At 43.0% G+C, this 22963-nt stretch overlaps 1 protein-coding gene across 2 annotated transcripts in view; it reads right to left on the bottom strand.

Annotated features, from left to right (window-relative positions):
* POU6F2 (POU class 6 homeobox 2) overlaps positions 1–22963 on the bottom strand; it is a 586290-nt gene that overhangs the window by 19792 nt on the left and 543535 nt on the right. For both annotated transcript variants that reach the window (XM_064290152.1, XM_003406904.4), the window contains one exon: positions 15473–15679. In XM_064290152.1, coding sequence (XP_064146222.1) covers positions 15473–15679 — 207 coding nt within the window. The remainder of the gene's footprint in view (positions 1–15472; positions 15680–22963) is intronic.

Below are 22963 nucleotides of genomic sequence, written 5' to 3'. Positions count from 1 at the left end.
AGTTAAATATTTTTTAATCTTTCTGTTTTATGGTTAAATAATTTAAGCTATATATACATATTCTTCAAATAAGAAAATACAAAGCAGAGATTTAAGCCTACTTCATGAAGCAACTCTGTGGTTCAACATAAAATTTTAATGTACTTTAAATAAACAGCACTAGGAAAATATTTAATTTTACTTAATTACGTTGTTTCTCAGATACTGACTTAACTGTGAAAATCATGTATAGTTTGATTTTGCCTAATCGTTGGATAAAGAAACATATGTAAATATTCAAAACATAACTGGCCACAACAACTGGAATAGTTTATGAAAAAAAAAAATGTAGGGAGTTAGGGAAAAACTAAACCATGAAAAAAAAAAAAAAAGGATGAAGTTATTCCTTAAATGGAGAGAAAGGGAAACTTAGAAGCTCTATAAAGAAAGATGTTTTATTACATTGCCTTTATCTTGAAAGGCCAAGTCTATGGGTCCCATTTATTGAATGCCTCCTGAGTGTTTTTAACATCCATTGTTTTTAATTCTGGCAATAGCCCTCTTTGCTAGGTGTTGGTGATACCACTATAGAAAGGAAACAGAGACCTGACTAAATGACTTGTCTGAGATCACACAGTGCTCTCAGCTCTGGTCTAGCGTTGCAGGTGAGTGGCTAGAAGTCAGAGAAGCTGTAGGAAGCTCTAGTTGGGAAGTATGGAGACAAATGAGACGTGTTCGAATTGAAAGCTCATGATGCGCTGCACTTTAGAATTGATCAGCACTAGTATTTTTTTTTTTTTTTAGTATAGGGTCGGTATGAATAGGGATTGACTTGACAGCAACAGGTTTGGTTTTTTTGGTTTAGTGTAGTCATTATGCCTATCAATTTGAACATATCTCATTTGTTTCTTGTAAATATGAAATTTTAATAGTTTAATTATTGGTTTAGAAAATATTCTCTACAGATCCTAAAATATTTAAACTTTTATGTTTTTAAGAAAACAAGGGACTCTCAGGTGGCTAGGGATTTTCCAAAAATATTATTTTGATTTTACTGTAATCTGGAGACACATCTTGGGGTTGCATAAAGATTGCCCTTTGCTTGGTATAATGAATCTGAATTATTTCTAATACCCCAAGCTTACTTTTCTCTGTATTACTTCCTGTTTATAGGTCATGATTACTATTTACTCACCACACCCTGAGTAGACTGTCTATGGAGTCTTGCAGTGATGCAGACAGTTAATACGCTCCACTACGAACAGAAAGGTTGGGGGTTTGAGTCCACCTAGAGGCACCTGGGAAGAAAAGCCTGGTGATCTACTTCTGAAAAACTAACCGCTAAAAACCCTATGGAGCGTAGTTCTACTCTGACACATAGGGGGTCGCCATGAGTTGGAATGAACTCTATGGCAATAGTTTTTTTTTTTTTAAATAGAAGCTGGAGTTTATCTCCTTCTGTTGTTATTGTTAGGTGTCATCGAGTTGGTTCTGACTCATAGTAGGACAGAGTAGAACTGCCCCATAGGGCTTCCAAGGAGCAGCTGGTAGGTTTGAACTGCCAACATTTTGGTTAGCAGCCTGAGCTCTTAACCACTGTATTACCAGGGCCCCTTATCTCCTTCTAGGTTCAGATAACTAATTGCTTTCTTGCCCTATTTCGAGTTGTGACCAAAAAAGACCAAACCTGCTGTCGTCAAGTTGATTCTGACTCATAGCAACCCTATAGGAAAGAGTAGAACTGTCCCATAGGGTTTCTAAGGCTGTAAATCTTTACAGAAATAGGCTTCCATAACTTTATCTATAGAGCAGCTGGTAGGTTCGAACCACTGACCCTTTGGTTAGCAGTCAAACACTTCAACCACAGCTCCACCAGGGCTCTTTCAAGCTATGAGTCATGTGTAAATAGGCTCAGAGCAGGGAAAGTCAATAAGAAAGGAGGAGAGGGAAAGGGCAGTTCATGTTAGCCTAGGGTTTGCATTAATCAGAGAAGAAGGGAATGAAGTCCATCCTATACACAAGATGAGAGACAGGAAGGAACATGAGTCGGAGCCTGAAAAGTTTTATATTTCCTGCTGGCTCTCACAGGCTGGCTTCATTGGTTTGTTTGTGTTGGTTGGCACTACCAAGGTGTATAATATATTCAACAAAAATAAATTAAAAAAAAAAGCACTCTTTAAATGCTTTCTAGATTTTCTGTGCCACTGCTTCCCATATATTGTTCATGTGTAATGCAGTATATTTTTAACAATGTTTTAGCTCTTGGGATAAAGCATCTTCTAATTAAATTCACAATTGAAATAAAAATAAGTAGGGCTGACAAGTGTCTTGGAACATGGGATAAAATGCAGAATGTGCTAGATAGTTGGAAAAGCAAATGCATAAAACAGTAAAATTCAAATGGGGTTAAATACAGAGAAATTCATTTGAGGAGGGAAAAAAAAAATCCTCGAAATATGCAAAGGCAAAATGTATAACATCTAGCCTTTTAGAGACAGATCAGGCTGCCATAATGAACCACAGCTACATGCCCCATGTGGCGGAATGGAGAAAGTTAATAGAGCCTGGAGAGGTCTTACAGAAGCAAGAGCATGCAGGAAGATCATTGTGATCCTCCCTACCCTCCATGCTCTGGCTGGCATTTTTCTTCATACTGTATTTTGTTGGAGGTCTCATAACAGCTAGAGAAATTAAGTTAGTGGTTCTCAAGATTTAGCATGCATCAGAATCACCTGGTTGTTGTCGTTAGGTGCTATTGAGTCAGTTCCGACTTAAAGTGACTTTGTTTACAACAGAACAAAACACTGCCCAGTCCTGTGCCATTCTGACAATTGTTATGCTTCAGCCCACTGTTGTAGCCACTGTGTCAATCCACCTTGTTGAAGGTCTTCCCTCTTTTTCACTGACCCTCTGCTTTACCAGGCATGATGTCCTTCTCCAGGGACTAGTCCCTCCTGATAACATGTCCAAAGTACTTTAGGCTAAGTCTTACCTTCCTCAATTCCGAGGAGCACTCTGGCTGTCCTTTTTCCGAGACAGACTTGTTCATTCTTCTGGCAGTCCATGGTATATTCAATATTCTTCGTCAACACCATAATTCAAAGGCATCAATTATTCTTCGGTCTTATTATTTATCGTCCAGCTTTCACATGAATATGAGGCAACTGAAAACACCATGGCTTGGGTTTGCTAAAACACAGATCACTGGGGCCCATGCACAGAGTTCTGATTCAGTAGGTCCAGGGTGGGGTCAGGTATTTGTGTTTCTAATAAGTTCCCAGGTGATGCTGATGCTGCTGGTTGGGGGACCTCACAAGATATTGGAAGGAGTTTCTCTTAGAACAGACATCCTTGGGCGGTGCAAAAGGTTAATGTGCTTGGTTGCTAACTGAAATGTTGGAGGTTCCAGTCCACCCAGAGGCACCTCAGAAGAAAGGCCTTGCAATCTACTTCCAAACAATCAGCCATGGAAAACCCTATGAAGCACCATTCTACTCTGACACACATGGGTCACCATGAGTCGGAATTGACTTGATGGTAACCAGTCTCTTAGAACAAGGGTAAAGAAAGTGAATTTATGATGCATAGACAAGAGAAGCCAGAGCCCAGATTTAATAAGAACCTTTGCAGTTCTACTCTGTCCTATAGGGTCACTATGAGTTGGAATCAACTTGATGGCAATGGTTTTTTTTTTTTTTTTTTTTAAACAGATTAACAATTAAAAGGACGTAATGAATGCATGAGTATTGTTGGGGAGTTCATCCTACTGCTGACAGGACAAGAGCAGAGGTGTTAGATTTGCCGAAAGTTGTAGGATTGACATTAGGACAATCGAACTTGAAGTCTTCAGGCCTTGGAACGTGATGCCACAGAGATTTTAGACCTTTGTGCAGTTTGCAAAAATGAAGAGGGGTTGTCTTTTGCCAGAGTTTAGGGGTTTATTGGGCTTTCTTCCCAGCTCTATTCCATGACTCTGAGATATCAACTTAGCCTAAGTTGGAAGAAGAAACCCAATTTTAATTCTCCATTACAGACACTTCCCTGTTTGCAGGAGAGTAAGTGTGGCAGAGGGACATTGGCAATTCAGTGGTAGAATTCTCACCCTCCATGCAAGAGACCTGTTTTGATTCTGGGTGATTCCTGGCCAATACACCTCATGCATAGCCACCAACCATTTGTCAGTGGAGACTTGCATGTTGCTATGATGTTGAACAGGTTTCAGCAGAATGTCCTGGCTAGGATGGACTAGAAAGAAATGCCTGGTGATCTACTGCCAAAAAGCAGTCAATAAAAACCCTGTGGATCAAAACGGTCTGCTCTGCAACCAATTGTGGGGATGGCAGAGGACTAGGCAGTGTTTCATTCCATTGTGTATGAGGTCACCATGAGTTGGGGCTGACTCCATGGCAGCTAACAACAAGAAGGAAGAGTGTGGCAGAAATGCCTGTGGCTTCAAGGAAGAGAGAAGAAAGCAGCCTCATTGTTGCCAGACACAGAGGAGGATGTGAGTGAGTGAGGAGAATGAGGAAAGAAGGATTTAGTGGAGATACCTAAGCAAAGGAATAGAAGGCCAAGGCAGTCATAAAACACACAACAGGAGCTCAGCAGGGACAAATGGCGAAACAGGAGTTAGGTTTTAGCGCAAAGTGGAAAACAGGATTAATTGCAGTTGAAGTAATGAGGTGGGAGAGTGTGGTGAGAGAAGTGGGTTGACATTCAGTAAAGACATAAATAGAGAAGACAGTGTTGCTTGGAAGTTCTTCACCAGCTGTCGGCAGCACCAATTTGGAAGATGCTGGCAAATGACAGAAGACACCGACTGGAAAGACACACATGGGCCTGAGCCGGTGTCTTGGCAGCAGCAGCTCTGGGATGCTGGTGCTCTAGACAATGAAACACTGCAATTCAGCAGCAATTAAGTTAAACATGATTTCCCAAGCACCTCCCGTGGGCTGGGTTTTGCAGCATGTGGGCACAGATGAATCAACCTGGTCCCTGCCCTTCAGGTGCACCCTTCTAGTGATCCAGGAAGGTGTGTAGGCTCATAATGACAATGCAGTCTGACAAAAACCAAATAGAGTAGCGCATGGGAGGGAGCAGAGGTGAGGGAGCAGGGCAGGGAGGCTTTATGGAGGAGGTGACAGTGGATCTGATGAGCAGGAGTTTGCCAGACGGAGAAGGTGGGAAAAGGTGTCCCGAACCAGGGCCACAGAATGTGCAGAAAGTGGGGACTGTGTGTGGCTGAGCTTGGTAGAGAGTGACCAGGTGAGACCAGAGAGAGGAAATACTCCCAAATACAGACTGGAAGGCCAACAAGCTGTTTTGTATGCAATTCACGGATCTACTTTTCATTCACTTAGGGAACCCCCTTGTTGGTGGAACTGTCTCATTTATGTCTCATTCTGGGTTCCTCCAAGTCAGAACCGGTGATTCAGACTGGTGCTGGGGAAGGAAGTTGATTTTAAAAAAAACCGTTAAACTAACAGTATTTTTGTATTTACTTGAAAAGAAAATGGATGGATTTGGATAAGCACGGGGCATTTTACAGAGCTAATTTAAATACGCCAACTTCCACTGGCTTCCTATTAGCACCAAGATTATTTCTGGAAGACAAATTGAGTGCCTTCGTAGATGGTAATCTCTAAGCATTATAGCTGTTGTATTTAATTTTTAAAAAATTTTAATGTTTCAATTTTAAAAGTTGCAATATTTTTCCTTTCAAATGTCTTTACCCTTTAAATGACACTAAACAACTCCAGTTAATTCTTGCTTGGAATTAGTCAAGGGAAGAATAAATATACACAACAATGATGGCTTGTGCAGCATATGAGGAAATCACTAATTCACATCCACAGGAGAAGGGGAAAGAAGACCTGGAGTTCTGGGGCCACGGTGACTTTGGGGGGCATTTACCGTAAGTCACAGCAGTTGTAGAATCCCATGGAGAGAACGAAAGGTTACTTTTGAGCTCATCCAAATATTTTCGTATTAAGCAGGTTTGTTCATATTTTTTTTTGGTTGAACAGGGAGATCTTTTTTTTTTTTTTAAATCTAGTACTTTCCCGACTTATTTTCTTGCATTGCTCACCAAGGATCTCTGATGTGATACTGCGGAAGCTATATCTAGGGCTATAGGATCCTGATGAATTTTTGTTCTTTTTAATACTACATGGATCTCAGATGGTAACTTTGCAGATTCTTTTCAATCTTTCATCACTGAAAAGATAAATCATCATCAAGACTGGCTGACGCCCTTAGATTTTATTCAGGCTCTTTTAAGTAGAGGTTGTTCTTGTTAGCTGCTGTCTATTCAACTCTGACTTGTGGCCACCTTACGTATAAAAGAACAAAATGTTGCCCAATTCTGTGCCACCTTAATGATCGTTGGTATGTTTGAGTCCACAGAATTTGGTACCAGGAGTGGTGTGTTGCTCTAACAAATACCTACAATGTGGAAGTGGTTTGGGAGGCTGGAAAAGTTTTAAGGTGCCTAACAGTAAAAGGGAAACGCTGGTGGCCTAGTGGTTAAGTGCTAAAGCTGCTAGCCTAAATGTTGGCAGTTTGAATCTACCAGGCGCTCCTTGGAAACTCTATGGAGTAGTTCCACTCTGTCCTGTAGGGTTGCTATGAGTCAGAATCAACTCGATGGCAATGGTTTTTAATAATAAATGCTAGCCTGGATATCCTTCAAGAGACTGCTGGTAGAATTATGGATGTCAAAGGCAGTTCTGGTGAGGACTCAGAAGGAAGCAAGCAGAGCTATAGAGAAAGTCTCTGTTATCTTGCAGAAGGCATATGGTGCCAGCAACAGAATGTTGCTAGAAATGCAGACGTTAAATGTGCTTCTGGTGAGGTTTTAAAAGAAAATGATGAACATGTGATCAGACAATGGAGGAAGGGTGATGCTTTTTATGCAGTGGCAAAGAACTCGTCTGAATTATGTTCAAATGTTTGGTGGAAGGTAGAGCTTCTAGGTGACAAACTTGGATATCTGGCTGATAAGATTTCTAAACAAGATCTTAAAGGGGCCACATATTTTCTCCTTACCACTTAGAGTAAAATGTGAGAGGAAAGAGATGGACTTAAAAATGAACAGTGCAAAATGAAAACAGAACTTAAAGATTTGGAAAATTCTGTTGTACAAACTAAGGACACGTGTCCTAGAATGTTCACCAAGGACACGGCTACACAATCTTGTTAAAGAGGTTAAGCCTGTGACTGACAAATCTAACCAACTGCCACAGCAGAAAACCCATTAGCTTAGACTGAAGGGGACAGAGAAAGAACACTGTCTGCCTCCTGGAATTCTACAGGCAGGAAACAAACCAAAGGAGCTACATCTGTTGTCCTCCATGAAAAGAAAAAGACATCGCTAGAGCAGTTCTGAGATCAGCAGAAATGTTGGAAGGAGCATGGGAATCAGGGCCTTCTTGGTTTCAGTGGGTCCTGGATCTCAAAAGGTGGGGACACAGCCTCCTAGGTTTCAAAGAGTTGGATCTTTGCCAACTTGGCTCCTGAGTGTGGTGCTGCCATTAAGGTGTTCCAGGGGGATGGAGCTGCTGAGGGGGCAGGCCTGCCAAGGGACAGAAGAAAGGGACCTGCTGAGGCAAAGAGGGTAGGGTCCCCACTCAGATGGATTAGGAGAATGGGTCTACCCAAAGCAGAGGGAGCAGAATCGCCATCCCAGTGGATCTAGAAGGCAGAGCTGAAGCCCAGGGCCAAGGGGCCTGCACCTGGAATCTAGGGGGCATGGCAAACACCCAGAATCTATAGGGTGGGGCCATTGCCCAGATCTCAGAAAACAGGATTCTTTTCAAGCTCTGAGAGCTAATGTAATTTGTTCTGCTGGGTGTTGGACTTGATTGGTGCCTGTTTATCTCTTCTTTCCCTCCAATTTCTCACATTTGTAACAGAAATGTCTACTTTGTGCCTGTTCTATCATTGTACTAAGGAAACAAATACTTTATAATCTAGATTTCACAGGTTCACAGATAAAGAGGAATTTTGTCCCAGGATGAAATACACTTAAAGTCACACCCATATTTGATTTAGATGATTCATAAGATGAGATTTTTGACTTGGAGTTGATTTAAGATTTGGGGGATGATGTGATGGGGTGAATGCGTTTTGCATATGGCAAGGGCATGAATTTTTGGGAGCCAAAGGATGGAGTGTTATGGGTTGAATTTTGTCTCCCAAAAATATGTGTTGTAAATCCTAACTTCCATGCCTGTGGTTATGATCCCATTTGAGAATGGGTTGTCTTTGTTATGTTAATGAGACAAGATTAAGGTAGGGTGTGTCTTGAGTCAATCTCTTTTGAGATATCAAAGAGATTAAACAAGTAAGCAGTGTAGAGAGGGGGTAAGATAGATGCCAAGCCACAGGGAAATCTCCAGGGAACCAGGAAGCAGAAGCAGAAGCTGAAGAGACAAGAGACTTCCTTTAGAGCTGACAGAGAGAGAAAGCCTTCCTCTAGGGCTGGAGCTCAAATTTGGACTTTTAGCCTCCAAAAGTGTGAGAAAATAAATTTCTGTTTGTTAAAGCCATCCGCTTGTGGTATTTCTGTTATAGCAGCACTAGATAACTAGCACAGTAACTTTGCAGATTCTTTTCAACTTTTCATCACTGAAAAGACAAATAATCATCAAGACTGGCTGACACCCTTAGAATTTACTCAAGCTCTTTAATTAGAGGTTGTTGTTAGTTGCCATCTATTTGGCTCTGATTCACGGCAACCTTACGTATAACAGAATAAAATGTTGCCCAGTTCAGAGGCGTAACTAAGGTATGGCAGGTAGGGCACATGCCCTGGGTACTGCCTGAGGAGGGGCACTAACAAGCAGTTTCTATTGGTCATTGCAGTTTCCACTGCCAGCTGTGAGAGATCATTCAGCAATTTAAAACTAATTGCCATAGGTGCTATTTTCTGTAGGTAGACCCCTGTTGGTCCTGTGCCATCTTCATGATCGTTGGTATGTCTGAGTTCATTGTCGTGGCTATTGTGTCAATCTCATTGAAGAGTTTCCTCATTTTCACTGACCCTCTACTTTACCAACCATGATGTCCATTTCTAGCAATTGGTCTTTCCAGATGACATGTCCAAAGTAAGCAAGAAGTATCGCGAGCCTTACTTCTAAGGAACATTCTGGTCGTATTTCTTCAATACCGATTTGTTCCTTCTTTTGGTAATCCACAGTACACCAGAATTAAATTAATGCTGTCAGTATTTTTATTAAATTAAAACAAGCCACCCTAGGTCATCTGGTCAGGAAGCTCTGTAGTTCACTTCATGAACGTAGGCTTCCTTCTGATGGTGAGTTAGGGAACTCTCCGCTCCCATAATTTATAACTCATTTCACTGTTGGAAATATGCTCTTATGAAATCAAGAATCTGTCATAAATCACATGAAGCAAGGAATTGAGAAAATTCTCTACTGTACAACAGAAATCCTCTGCTTTTTTAGTGGTTGTCCATATTATATTTCTTCAGTGTAGAGGGTAGTATTTTAAGAAAAAATTGAAGAGCTTTTTATTTTTTGGCTCTGGGAATTTTATGATCTGCTGTTCTCAGAATCACAGCTTTTATATCAGGGACTCAGACCTGCGCATCTCTTGCTGATTTGCCCACCTTGTGAACTTTACTACATGTGCTGAGGGGTTTCAACTACAGCTGATGCCAAGAAGTAAGAGCATTCATTTGTTCCCATGATTTTCCTCGATGTTTCTCACCAGGTTTGTCCTCAGTTCCTCTGATTTTTCTGGGTCTGGGATAGGCTGCTGGTATTGGCCTCGGACAAGAGGGGTGAGCTTGTTGACACCTGCTGTGGCCTGGGATGTTGACTGTAGCTGACATGAGTTGGATTTGCAAGGTACACCCCCTAGAGGCTGGCTGTTTCTTCTCAGTCACTAAATCTCCAATTCTTCAGTGAGGAGGACAGTGGTAGTGGTTAGGCCAGCTGGGAAGCCTATGCTCCTGTGGTCATAATGAGGTTTTATGCCAGGGACCAACAGGTGCTGTGAGAAAATTTCCAGGATGCCTTTGGGCTCATTTGAAAGACCACGGAAATGAATTAATGATGTCAAGTGTGGACAAGGTTTTGAGGGGTGGTGCCATCATGGCCTCATATTTGCCATTTCTTGGTTAGGCCCTTCTTCTGCATCAAAACTGTTCTACCTCCAATCTAGAGCTGTAATTTTATATAACGGCAACAGTCTATCACCCACACACCCTCTTCTGACATTCGAGGTGAGAAGCCACAGCACTTAACCACTACGCCACCACGGTTTCCAAGTGAGAGCTACTTCGTATTAAATGTTAATGATTTCTAACTAATTCATCACCTTTTTAGCAATTTACAACTTGGCTTTGCTGACAGAAATAGTTTTTAGCAGATTGTACTAAAAGAGGCTATCTCCCCATTTTTTCCCCTAGAGATCATTTAGAACCGATAAAACTAGGGTGTTTTAAAAGCCAGCAGAAGATAGGAAATCTTGATTTATTTTGGAAACCATTTCGAGGATAAAGAATCCAATGGAAGCTTGTAAATAGTAAAACAAACAAGCCAGCTGAAGAGAGGAAGGGAAAGCTCTTAATAATATGTTTGGCAGGAACTGCCAAACTGCCTGGAGTCCCGGGGGTGGGGGGTGCTAATGGTTAACGTGTTTGGCTGTAACCTAAAGGTTGGAAATTCGAGTCCACCCAGAGGTACCTCAGAAGAAAGGCTTGGTGATCTACTTCTGAAAAATCAGCCATTGGAAACCCAGAGTTCTACTCTGACACACAGAGCTGTTTATGAGTTGGAATTGACTTGATAACAACTGGTTTTTTGGTTTGCACCACTGCCTGGGCTAAAGCTGAGGTAGGAGAGGGTGGCTGGGAATCTTGGCTTCACCGGCTAGAGAACAGTCTCAGTGATTTAGATTTAGAGAGAGAATCAGAGGCAGTGAGATAGGAAGGCTCCACCTCTGGGAGATGTGTTCAGACCTGGCTCCATTTTTTGATGCTGATTACCTCACTAGATGGACACTCACATAGAGCCATGTGGTCAGGGACCATGTCTTTCTTTTCCAGCGCTATGTACCCAGACTCTAGCATAACACGTAGGAGGCACTCAATTGATATTTGATTAAAAAAAAAACGAACTGGATCTTCATGGTGTTGGTGAAATCCATGGCACTTACTGCAGATCCTGGTTCCATCTCCCTTGCTAGACTGTAAACACCATGAAGGTAGGGCGCATGGTACCCATCTTGCCCAACTTCATAGCCTAGGTTCCTGGCACAGTTGCTTGGCATAAGGTTGGTGGTCAATGTACATTTCTACTAAAAAGATTTTTATTTTTATTGAACAAGTGAATGAATTTTCCAAGCATAGGCTCTGAGTGTCAAGCATGGGGTGTTTCTATGGTTGGATCAAGAGCCAAACGGAGGCAATGTCTGAGGCCCTGGAAGGATGCTTCTGCTTTGTTGCAGATGAATGATGAGAGTGGTACTTTCTTCTTTCCCTTTCTGTTGTATTTTATTCCCTTGTTTCCTAACCAGTTGCAATTGAGTTGATTCTAACTCAGGGGGACCCCATGTGTGTCAGAGTAGAACTGTGTTCCATAGGGTTTTCAATGGCCAATTTTTCAGAAGGAGATCCCCAGGCCTTTCTTCCAAGGTGCCTTTGGGTGGACTCGAACCTCTAACCTTTCCATTAGTGGTAAGCAGGTTAACCATTTACACCACCCAAGGATTCCTTTCTTGCTTTCTGCTCTACATTATGTGCTTCCCCAACAACACATAACGCCATCTACCAGGTCACACACTGTTAGTCTTCACCTTTTCCTTCTACTATCTCTCCTTTATCAGAACATCCTCCAACTTTACATCTGGATCTTAGACTTGCCCAACTTTTGGTTCTCAAACCCAGTTAATGGAACTACGTGTATAGAAGTATTTCAAACAGAGATAAGCCAGGCTTTAAAATATTACAATAAAGAAATAGAGGAATTGATGTTATTCCCTCGCTTTATGTGATTTTATCCCTGCAGCATTAGACATTGTTGTCCACTTCCTGCTTCTTGAAACTCTTTTTCTCTTGGATGGTAGATCACCTCACTCTCTGGTTCTTCTACTATCTGACCATTTCTTCACTCTGTCCCTTCCCTTCCTCGTCCATCCCTTAAAAGCTGGTGTTTGCCAAGATTACTCCTCGTTCTTTCTTCCTTCCCTCGTTCCTCATACTTTTTCTGAATGTCTTCACTTGTTCTCGTGCCTTCAGCTCTCACATGTGCGCTCATAACTCCAGATTTAGCTCCTCTGTCCTGAACTTTACAATTCTTGACCTTTATTTTCAACTATCTAGTACACACTTTCTTTTTTTTTTTAAAATAATATTTTATTGTGTTTTTAGAGAAAGTTTATACAGCAAATTAGGTTCCCAGTGGTTAAGAACTCAGCTGCTAACCAAAAGATCAGCAGTTCAAATCCACCAGCCACCCCTTGGAAGCCCTATAGGGCAGTTCTACTCTGTTCCATAGAGTTGCTGTGAGTCAGAATCAACTCACTGGCAACAGGTTTTTGTTATTATACGCATCGTTCAGTGACATTGGTTACATTTTTCACAATGTGTCAGCATTCTCGTTATTTCCATTCTGGTTGTTCTGTTTCTATTAATCTAGCTTCCTTGTCCCCCGCAACCCACCCCGCAAAGCAAAGATGACTTTGCTTTGGTCTCATACAGTTGATTATTTAAAGAAGCACAGTACTCACAGGTGACATTGTTTATTGTATAAGCCAATCTATTATTAGGCTGAAACGTGACCTCCAGGAGTGGCTTCAGTTCCAAGTTTAAAGGGTATTTCAGGGTGGTAGTCTTGGGGGTTCCTCTGGTCTCTACCAGTACAGTAACTGCGGCCTTTTTCAGGAATTTGAGTTTTGTTCTACATTTTTCTCTCATTCTATCTGGGATACTCTTCCAGTTCACACTTTCACTTATTTTTGTTTGTGTTTTTGCTTAAGTGTCTTCTTTATACTAGCTCCTTCGCTACTTCAGCTTAACCTCCGTACCAATACCAGAGTTGTTTTATTGAAAAGTAAAGCTGAGCATTTCATCCCTCTCTTTAAATACCTCTCATAGATTCCCAGAGCTTCAGGGTAAATTATCATCACCATCACCATCATCACCATTGTCATGATCATACAAGTACGCACTTGACGCCAGGTGCTGTTCTATTAACTCATTTAATGCCCACAACCAATTTGAGGTAGGTACGGTGTATCCCCATCTTAAAGATGAGGAAACGGGGCTACAGAGATGCCGAGCAACATGTTACTATTTCACACAGAGACCAAGTCCATCCTTTTTAGCTGGGTTGTGAAGCCCTTCCTCGACTGTCCTTAGCCTCCTTCTGTGCTCTAATCACACAGCCCTTTCTCCTGTCTCTCAACCCTCCCTCCTCTTTCATGTTTGTCTGCCTTTGCTCCTGCTGTTCCCAGTGCCTGGAAGGTTGCTAACTAGCTTCTCATTAAAAAATTAGTACACATATCTTTTTGTGACATTGGTTACCAACCCCATGACATGTCAACACTTTCCCTTCTCGATCTGGGGTTCCCTATTACCAGCTTTTCTGTCCCCTCCTGCCTTCTCATCTTTGCCCCAGGGCTGGCGTGCCCCTTTAGTCTTGTTTTGTTTTATGGGCCTGTCCAATCTTCAGCTGAAGGGCGAACCTCAGGAGTGACTTCATTACTGAGTTAAAAGGGTGTCTGGGGGCCATACTCTGGAGGCTTCTCCAGTCTCTGCCAGGCCAGTAAGTCTGGTCTTTTTTTGTGAGTTAGAACTTGGTTCTACATTTTTCTCCAGCTCTGTCCAGGACCTTCCACTGTGATCCCTGTCAGAGCAGTCAGTGGTGGCAACTGGGCACCATCTAGTAGTGCTGGACTCAGTCTGGTGGAGGCTGTGGAAGTTGTGGTTCATCAGTCCTTTTGGCTAATCTTTTCTTCGGGCCTTTGGCTAATCTGTTCTTTACCTGCTTAACTCTTTCTTACTCATCCATCAAGACTCAGATCCCTAACCATCTTCTCTGTGAAGACTCAAACTCCCCTGGGCTGAGTTAGTCACGCTGATGGTTAATTTTATGTGTCAACTTGGATAGGCTATGGTGCCCAGATGTTTGGTCTAGCAGTAGTCTAGATGTGGCTGTGATGGTATTTACATGTGGCTTTTAAAAATTAAGCAGGTTACCCTTCATAATGTGGGTGTGACTCATCCAATCAGCTGAAGGACTTATGAGCAAAAACTGAGGTTTTCTGAGGAAGAAAGATTTTGTCTGAAGACTGGAACACAGATATTCTGTGGAGTTTCCAGCCTGTTACCTAGCTTAAGAGTTTCAGATTTGCTTTTCCCAACAATCATGTGAGCCAATTACTTAAGATAAACCTTTCTATTGTTGTTGCTGTTAGTTGCTGTCGAGTCAATTCTGACTCATGGTGCACCCATATGTACAGACTAGAACTGTGTGTCATAGGGTTTTCAAGGCTGTGACCTTTTGGAAGCAGATCACCAGGCATGTATTCTGAGGCACCCCTGAATGGATTCAAAACGCCAACCTTTTGGTTAGTAATTGAGCGTTTAACTATTTGTGCCACCCAGGGACTCCACTTCTCTCTCTGTATGTATGTATTTTCTTCGTCCTGTTTCTCTGAAGAACCCTAATGCAGTCACTCCCACCTCTGTGCTCATACAAAACTTGTACACACCTGCCCTGTTACAGAATATTCTCTACTTTATTGTATGATGGGACTCAGTTTATAAATCTGTGTCCCTAAGATCATTCTCTTTCTTTCTTTAACTTAGCATTTAGCAATGGCCTACTATACAGTGGGTTATCAAAAAATGTTTGTTGAAGGAACCAATTAACTAGAAGCACCATGTGGTCTGGGACCACATCTTCCTTTTTCAGTGCTTGATACCCAGAGTCTAACATAACACATAAGAAGCACTTGATTGATATTTGAATGAAAAAAATGGACTGGATCATCATGGTAATGGGGAAATCTGACCATCCAGCAATTGCTACGGTTCATTCCTTAATATGCAGCCAGCAGTCTTAGCAGCATCAACTTGGGATCACTTGGTGCTTAATAATTTTTTTCATTTAGAGGTAAGACATAGGTGCTCTTGGTTTCTTCTTGATCACATTAAAAAAATCATCTCAAAATCAAGTGTCATGAAACTAGGTAATAAGAACACACCGCTACTGAATTTTAAGCCACTCCCTCTGTAATATAGTCATATTTTTAGATTTGAAAACCATTTAGTTATCACCTACACTCACTAAGAATGGAAAATAAAACTACTTGCCTTTTTATAAGTGTTGTTAGTTAGGATTAGTGGGATTAAATATACTGTAATTCAAAAACGACTTTTCATTGATGGAGCCCAAGTGGAAGAAAGGAGGTCAGGAGAGGTGTCCGAGGAGACCTGGCTGCCTCGACATGGCGTCTTTACCTGCTGGCCTGGCTTGATGGGGGAAAGCGTGATGCCCTGGGTGTTGATCACTGGCAGGATCTGATTCCCGATGACTGTGGCGATGATCTGGCCCTGGGCGTTTGTCAGGAGCTGGGGGGTGATTGGCTGCACCTGAAGGCCCTGAGTGCCGCTCGCCGCTTGGCCCGACGGCCCGGGACTAGGCATCAGTGGGATGGTCCCAATGATCTGCAAGAGACAGGCCAGAGGTGAGGAGCCGGCCCTGGGCCGTGGTGTACCTGTATGAGGATCCCTCCGCGTCTCTGGGGAATGCTACCTGAAGCTGACCCGAATGTACCAACGGGGCTGGAGACGTGGGTGTGGGGGAGAGTGACAGGGGATGTCCTTATGAAGAAGAGATAAAGGCACATGGCCTGAGTTCATGTGAGGGAAGGGAAGAAGTCTTTAAATAGTACAACAAATCACTGGTAATGGCATGACACGTGGTATCTACCAGGGGAGCACAGCCATCTCCTTTTCCTCAGAACCAGAGAGCTGGAGAACTCGCCGAGGCACTCCAGGCCCTTGTCTACCCGGGAGCCGCATACCTGTCCCTGAGTGCTCCTCACACAACGAGCTTCAGTGCATCTGTTCCTCCACCTGCAATTCCCTCTGCTCTCCCCATCCCTTCAGCAGCATCGAGCTCTCTCTCAAGGTCAGGAGTCAACTCCCCTGGGGGGCTCTCCCTGACACCCCCAACAGGATTACCAGAAAACCAGCTTCTGTGGAGTTGATTCCGATTCATGGCAACCCCATGTGTGTCAGAGTAGAACTGTGCACCACCGAATTTTTATCGGCTAAATTAAAAAAAAATTTTTTTATTGTGTGTTAAGTGCAAGTTTACAGATCAAGTCAGCCTCTCATACAAAACCTTATATACATCTTGCTATGTACTGGTAGTTGCTCTCCCCCTCTCTGCCCTGTGTTTCTGTGTCCATTCAGCCAGCTTCTGTCCCCGGGGCCTTCATATCTCCCCTCCAGACAGGAGCTGCCCAGATAGTCTGATGTGTCTACTTGATCCAGTGACTAAATTTTCGAAAGTACATTGTCAGATCTTTTTTCTGAGGCACCTCTGGTAGGACTCAAACTTCCAACCATTAGTCTAGCAGCTGAGCATATTAATCCTTTGTATCACCGAAGGACTTCCCAGTAGGATTAAACCAACCAACCAACCAAACAAACAAAAAACCCACTGCCATTGAGTCGATTCTGACTCATAGTGACCCCATAGGATGGAGTATAACCGTCCCACAGGGTTTCTAAGAAGCAGCTGGTGGATTTGAACTGCTGACCTTTTGGTTAGCAGTTGTAGCTCTTAACCTCTGTGCCACCAGGGTTCCTCCAATAGGATTAGGGCCCTGTTATAGCACCAGCATCTTCATGGTGGCTGAGAGTCTGAGCTCTACAGTCAGAGAGGAGATTCTGTTCCCAGCTGTGCCACCCACTTGCTGTGTAATGTTAGTCAAGGAACTCAAGCTGTCTGAAGGCTTGGGCAGAATTAGGTTTATAAACAAATCCTTGCAACACTTAAAATAGAGGTGAAATGACTACTGAGGACTGAAATTAGAAAAAAAAAAAAAGTCAATATTAAATGATGTGTTTTAATCTGGGACCTAAAGGTTAGTGATTCAGGTGGCAGTATGGGCTCTTTGCTGTCCAGTAGCCTCTGGCCTCAGAAGTCCCTGGGTGGCACAAATGGCTGAGTGCTTAGCTACTAACCAAAAGGTTGGGGATTCAAACCCATCCAGAAGCTCCTTGAAAGATTTGTTTCCAAAAGGTCACCGTCTTGAAAACCCTGAAACATATAGGGTCACCCTGAGTCAGTATGACGACTGGTTTTAGCCTCTGGCCTCAATGAATGGATTGTGTGGATGGTCAGTAGGAGGGGCTTGGCTGGATCCAGTTACCGTGCTAAAGAGGGAGGGGGTGTGCTAGGGCAGTAAATATACAGGGTGTCCATAACATATGGAAACGGAGACCAATGTACATACGTTGTCAGGGACAAACGTAATCTGTAAGAAACTAAAATAACATCTATGCTTCCAGACTTACGGAGTTCCCTGATGGGGAGTCGTGGAGCTTGCTGTGTGAAGCTTACTTCCCTCCACACACTGTAGGATGGTTAAGCAGCTCTGCTTGGCTTTTGGCTTCAAGGGCAGCCTCCCAGACATGCACTGAGATAACATAGCCCATGGGCCACCAAGGCCTATTGGTAATAATACCTCAGCTAGTGTTTTTACATATAAGATTTGATTTCGCTCTGTATTCTTATATCAACTCTATGAAGTAGGTATTAGTTAAACCTCCATTTGAAAGATTAAAAAATGGGGGCTCAGGGAAGTTAACTGGCCTGGCCAAGATTATTCAGCCTGTAAGCTGGAACTGGAGCCTTGGTGGTGCAGTGGTTTAGAGCTCAACTACCGATCAAAAGATGGGCAGTTCGAATCCGCCAACTGCTCCTTGGAAGACTACAGGGCAGTTCTACTCTGTCCTATAGGGTCCCTATGAGTCAGAATCGACTTCATGGCAATAAGTTTTTTTTTTTTTTTGGTAAGCTAGAACTATGGAGCCCTGGTGGCACAATGATGAAGTGCTCAACTGCTAACTGAAAGGTGGGAGATTTGAAAAGACCTGGTGTTCTGCTCCTGTACAGCGTAGGAAACACTATGGGACAGTTCTGCTCTGTCCTATTGGGTCACTATGAGTCGGAATTGACTGGATGGCTCACAACAACAACAACCTGGAACTGAAGTCCAGGTCTGGCTGACCCCCAAATTCCTGTTTTTCCATTGTGTCACCTGACTCCCAACTGCATGGAGGACACTGGAGGGGACCAGCTCCTAGTGAAGGCACCACAATCCTTTTTGAAATCTCCCATTAGACAGGGTTTATAAATGACTCCATTTTTGATTCCCGCAGTATCCTAAGCAGGACCTTGAACATATTTTCTCAATAAGTGTTTTTTGAATGAATGACTGGTTTCTAGACTCAGCTATCACATACAACCGGGAGCCCAGGAGAACTGTGAGACCACACCACTCGCTGACAAAGGTCAGGCTGCAGAAATGGCCCCTCCTCACTTGGCAGTTGCTTCCACCACAAAAGCCCTGTGGGATGGTGCTAATGGACGAACTGTGTGAGTGTCAGGTATCAATGGCAGTTCCCGCAGTTGTCAATGGATGCTGATAAAGGTCAAGTAATTACTGGGAAAGAGGTCAGCAGTCCCTTAGGGAGTTGGCAGCCCTCAGTCTCACTGAGCGAGCCTGTGGTGTCTGCCCAGCAGCATCAGCAACAAACTCGTCCCACCCGTGTGAGCAAGGTCAGGAGGAGTCCACATCAATAGATCAGAGCTCATAAGTACTTTATTGATGAGCGGTCTTGCATTAAACAGCTCAGGATTCAAAGGCTGTTTATATGGCCCTGCAGGCAATATAAGAGAGGCTGGGAGAGCATCTACATTGGATAATTCCCCTTTCCACACATGCCCACAAAACTTGACAGTCAACCTACCCACCATAACCCACTCACCCTGGCTTCCCCCAATTTCTGAGCCTGGAAGCCCAGCTCCATCTGATTGGCTTGGGTTGAAAGCCTGTGGAGGAAGCTGGATTCATTTACATGGCAGGGTTGTGGGCTCTATTTTAGGCAGGATTTCAGTGTGTTTAGGCATCCAGGAGAATGCTTCAGAGGGAGGCACGGCACAAGACAGAGGACATGCTGGTAACTAACAGAGCTGCATTCCCGCCGCAGAAGATTGACACGCGTCTGCGCTTGCTTCCTTGGTAATGAGACTGCTCTGCTAGCTTTCTGGGCAGAAAGAAGGCAGGCAAACAGGAGCGAGCAATTCACCAGCCTCTTCCCTAAGTATCACCTCCCTTCTCAACACTGCTGTGACTTTACTAAAACACGTGTGTCCCTCACCACATCACTTCTCTTCTCTCGTAGGCCTTTGCATCACTTAACCAGGATCAGATAATGCTAATGATGGAGCCAGATAAATCTGTAAGGGCATTACTGAAAGAACCGTTCAATAAAGAGAGTTTGGGGGTATGAGGTGAGGGTGGGGTCAGGAGAGGTTCTGAAGTAAGGAAGCCTTCTGTGAAATTATACATTTCTTATTTTTTGTTTCCCTTTCAGACGAGTTGGTATCAGCATCTCAGCATATCAGGAACTTGGCAGTGCATTGAGGGGAGTTTTGTAATATTCCCCGATGTATTATAACATGCTGGCTTTAATTTGTTTCCATTCATTGAAGGGTGGAGATTATCTCACACTGTGTTGTCTAAGAATTCAAGGATATTCCTGTTTTACTTAGCCTGGTTCTTACTTCTCTTCACACTTCCACAGATCTTACTGAAACTCCCCCGAGGACTCTGACTTCAAAGTGATCACAACAAGAGAAAGAGAAGAGCCAAGGAAAGGTCTGAGATGCTCAGTACTTATGAAAAGTTGTCAATTTTACCCTTGAAGATAGTATTTTAAATTAAAGCCCTTTTGATATTCAAGGGAAGTATTTGCATCTACACATATTTTAACTAAATCAAGAAATTAAAACTGAGGTCTGAAAAGGCTTTGGGCATCTCTGATTTGAGGGAAAAGGAAGAAACAGGATGTTTTTGAAACAGTTGCCTCAGCTTTTGGAGTTTGAGTTTCTGGCTCCTAAAACAAAACAAAATCAGTTTCTGTTGAGTTGATTCTGACTTATGGTGACTCCTTGTGTGTCAGAGAAGAACTGTGCTCCATAGAGTTTTAATGGCTCATTTTTCAGAAGTAGATTGCCAGGCCTTTCTTCTGCAGTGCCTCCAGGCTGACTTGAACCTCCAATTTTTTGGTCAGCAACTGAACCTGCTAACCATTTATACCACCGAGGGACTCCTGGCTCCCAGAGCTAGGGATTTAGGGCAAGGAGAAGTCCTAATGGGAGGACATGTCACTGGGAAAACAAGACAACTAGGCTATGACTCCTGCTCAAGCCATTAAATGCGAAACACAAATACAAGTTCTTCTACAATTCTGGGGACTGTGGCAGAGCAGCAAATGCTTGGAGACTCTTGCACACTGCATCATGTGCTGTGAAGGACAAGAAGAAGATTCTTTAGAGATGGAGGAGGGCATGGTAAAAAAGGCACATTCCATGCAAATATTCTAACAATCCAACAGAGGAAATGATAAGCCTCAATCAAGTGCCAAAGGCTATCCCATAAAAATCTCTCTACCCATGTGTTGGGTGCTCTAAAGAATATTAGGAGATAAATGAGTGACTTCAGGGGAAGAAAGTTGGGGGGGCGATGGATAGGGAAGATTTCACAGAAGAAATGGGGATTGAGCAAGATCTTAGAAGCTAGGTGGAGTCTGGCAAAGCAGAGAAACCATGTCAAACAAGAGACTAGGCTAAAGGTGAGAAACATGGCAGATGCTGAGTTGCTAGTCTGGATACAAGAGAGAGTTGAGATAGTGGAGAAGTAACACTTCGGTGTGGAAGGGGCAATTCCACACAGCCCAAGGGAGTCGGATAAGAGGTGTGGTGGTGCTGAAATGAAGCTGTTTCTGGTGTGGATAGAATGGACTGAAATAGAAGAGAGACTGCAGAGCAGGAGATTACTAGCTAGGATGCTGTTGTAGTCTCCAAGTGTGAAACAAAATGCCTCAATGAATCCTTGATATCGGGGTTGTCTGATTCGTTGACTTCCATTTTAATTCAAGAAGCACTATCTACTATAAGCCTTGGTTGCAACATTAGAAATTTTTGGTTGAGTTTATTGCCTCATCAGTACCATGGCAAATGGCTCAGGCACCATTTACAATGATCCTCTATGTCTTCACCCTGACTCTCCAACAGTAATGATTCATCTCTGATGAATGCTTGAACTACACTGGCACTGTAATGAAAATTTTTTGTGACCTAAAAGAGTTCTGGGCCTCTCTGACAGGGGATTTATTTGGTTATTGCTGTTCATGTCCACCTGTCTCTTTCTTTACATAGGTTAAGAGCATAAATCACAACCGAGGAATAAAGTTGATGTTGCAAGAACAACCAAAAAGTAAAATAAATCATTAAAGCATTTTTTTTTATTAGCACACATATTTTAAAAATCCCTATTCCTCTAATACTTGGGTGGCTTACACATAAATGTGGCAATCATTAATTCAGCAGCAATTATAATTAAAGCCATACCCATTGCTGTTGAGTTGATTCTGACTCATAGTGAGTGACCCTGTAGGACAGAGGAGAACTGCCTCACGGGGTTTCCAAGGAGTGGCTGGTGGATTTGAACTGCTGACCTTTTGGTTAGCAGCCATAGCTCTTAATCACTGTGCAACCAGGGCTTCAATTAAAGCCATGATAAAGATTATTTTGAGATTAGAGCAAAGCACAGGAACTCAGGTCCACATACTCCCTTGGGTCACTAGGTTATCTTTATAATGCTCATATGGACGTCAGTTTAGTTGAGGTATCTGGTGGGGATGAATTGTGACTGATGGAGGGTAAAGTGCTCAGAATTTATTCACTGTCACACGTAGGTGCCATTAGCAGCAGCCTCAGGGTGGCTTCACAGAACCCAGGGCACTCAGACAAGTGGTCTGATGAGCCACAAGTCGTAACAGCCTATGACATGCTGTTAAACTCTGCTACAGAGAATGGGATTGCAGGTGTCAAATTGACAAGTAATTTTGCTGCACATATTTTTAAGAAAAGGAAATCCACCAATGCTGTAAGTCGGTGAATTCCTCAGGTCTTTCAATCTATCAGCAGAGACAATTCTTTCTCAAATATTTGTACAACTTCAGCACTTTTTGGTCAAGAGGCTTTTGTTAACACAGCACTGTCTTGAACAAAGAGCTTATGGCATTTGGGAGAGCAGAGGAGCTGGTGGTGAATCATCACCAGGCGGGAAACAGCCAATTACCTTTCCCTTCCTTTCTGGTCTGGCCGTGGCCACTTCTCTCCCTGCCTCCAAGTGATGATTTTATCTTCTTTATATAATACATTCATTCAACACTCACTGTGTTCTCAAGCTTAAGGTCTGTTATGGGTTGAACTGTGTCCCCCTAAAAAAGCTATGTTGAAGTCCTAGCCCCTATACCTGTGAATGTGACCTTGTTTGGGGGAAATAGGGTCTTTCTTCCAAGATATCATTGGTTAAATTATACCAGAGTAGGTACAATTTAGGGTCCTAAGCCTAATTCTTTCTGAGTGATGTCTTATAAGAAGGGGCAACAGACATGGAAGCAGAGTCACAGGGGAAACCCCACGCCATGTGATGATAGAAGCTAGTGCATCTATAAGCAGCAAAGCAACACAAGGATTGCCAGAAACCACCAGAGACTAGGAGAGAGACATGGAGCGGTTCCTCTCTCAAAGAGCCCAGAAGGAATTGACATGGATGAGACCCTAATTTGGACTTCTAGCTTCCAGAACTGAGAGACTAATTTCTGTCCTTTAAAGCCACCCACCCTGTGGTGTTTGCTTAT

Source organism: Loxodonta africana, chromosome 8 (genome assembly GCF_030014295.1).
Source record: "Loxodonta africana isolate mLoxAfr1 chromosome 8, mLoxAfr1.hap2, whole genome shotgun sequence".
Classification (NCBI taxonomy): Eukaryota; Metazoa; Chordata; class Mammalia; order Proboscidea; family Elephantidae; genus Loxodonta; species Loxodonta africana.
This window is presented reverse-complemented; position numbering and strand designations above follow the sequence as displayed.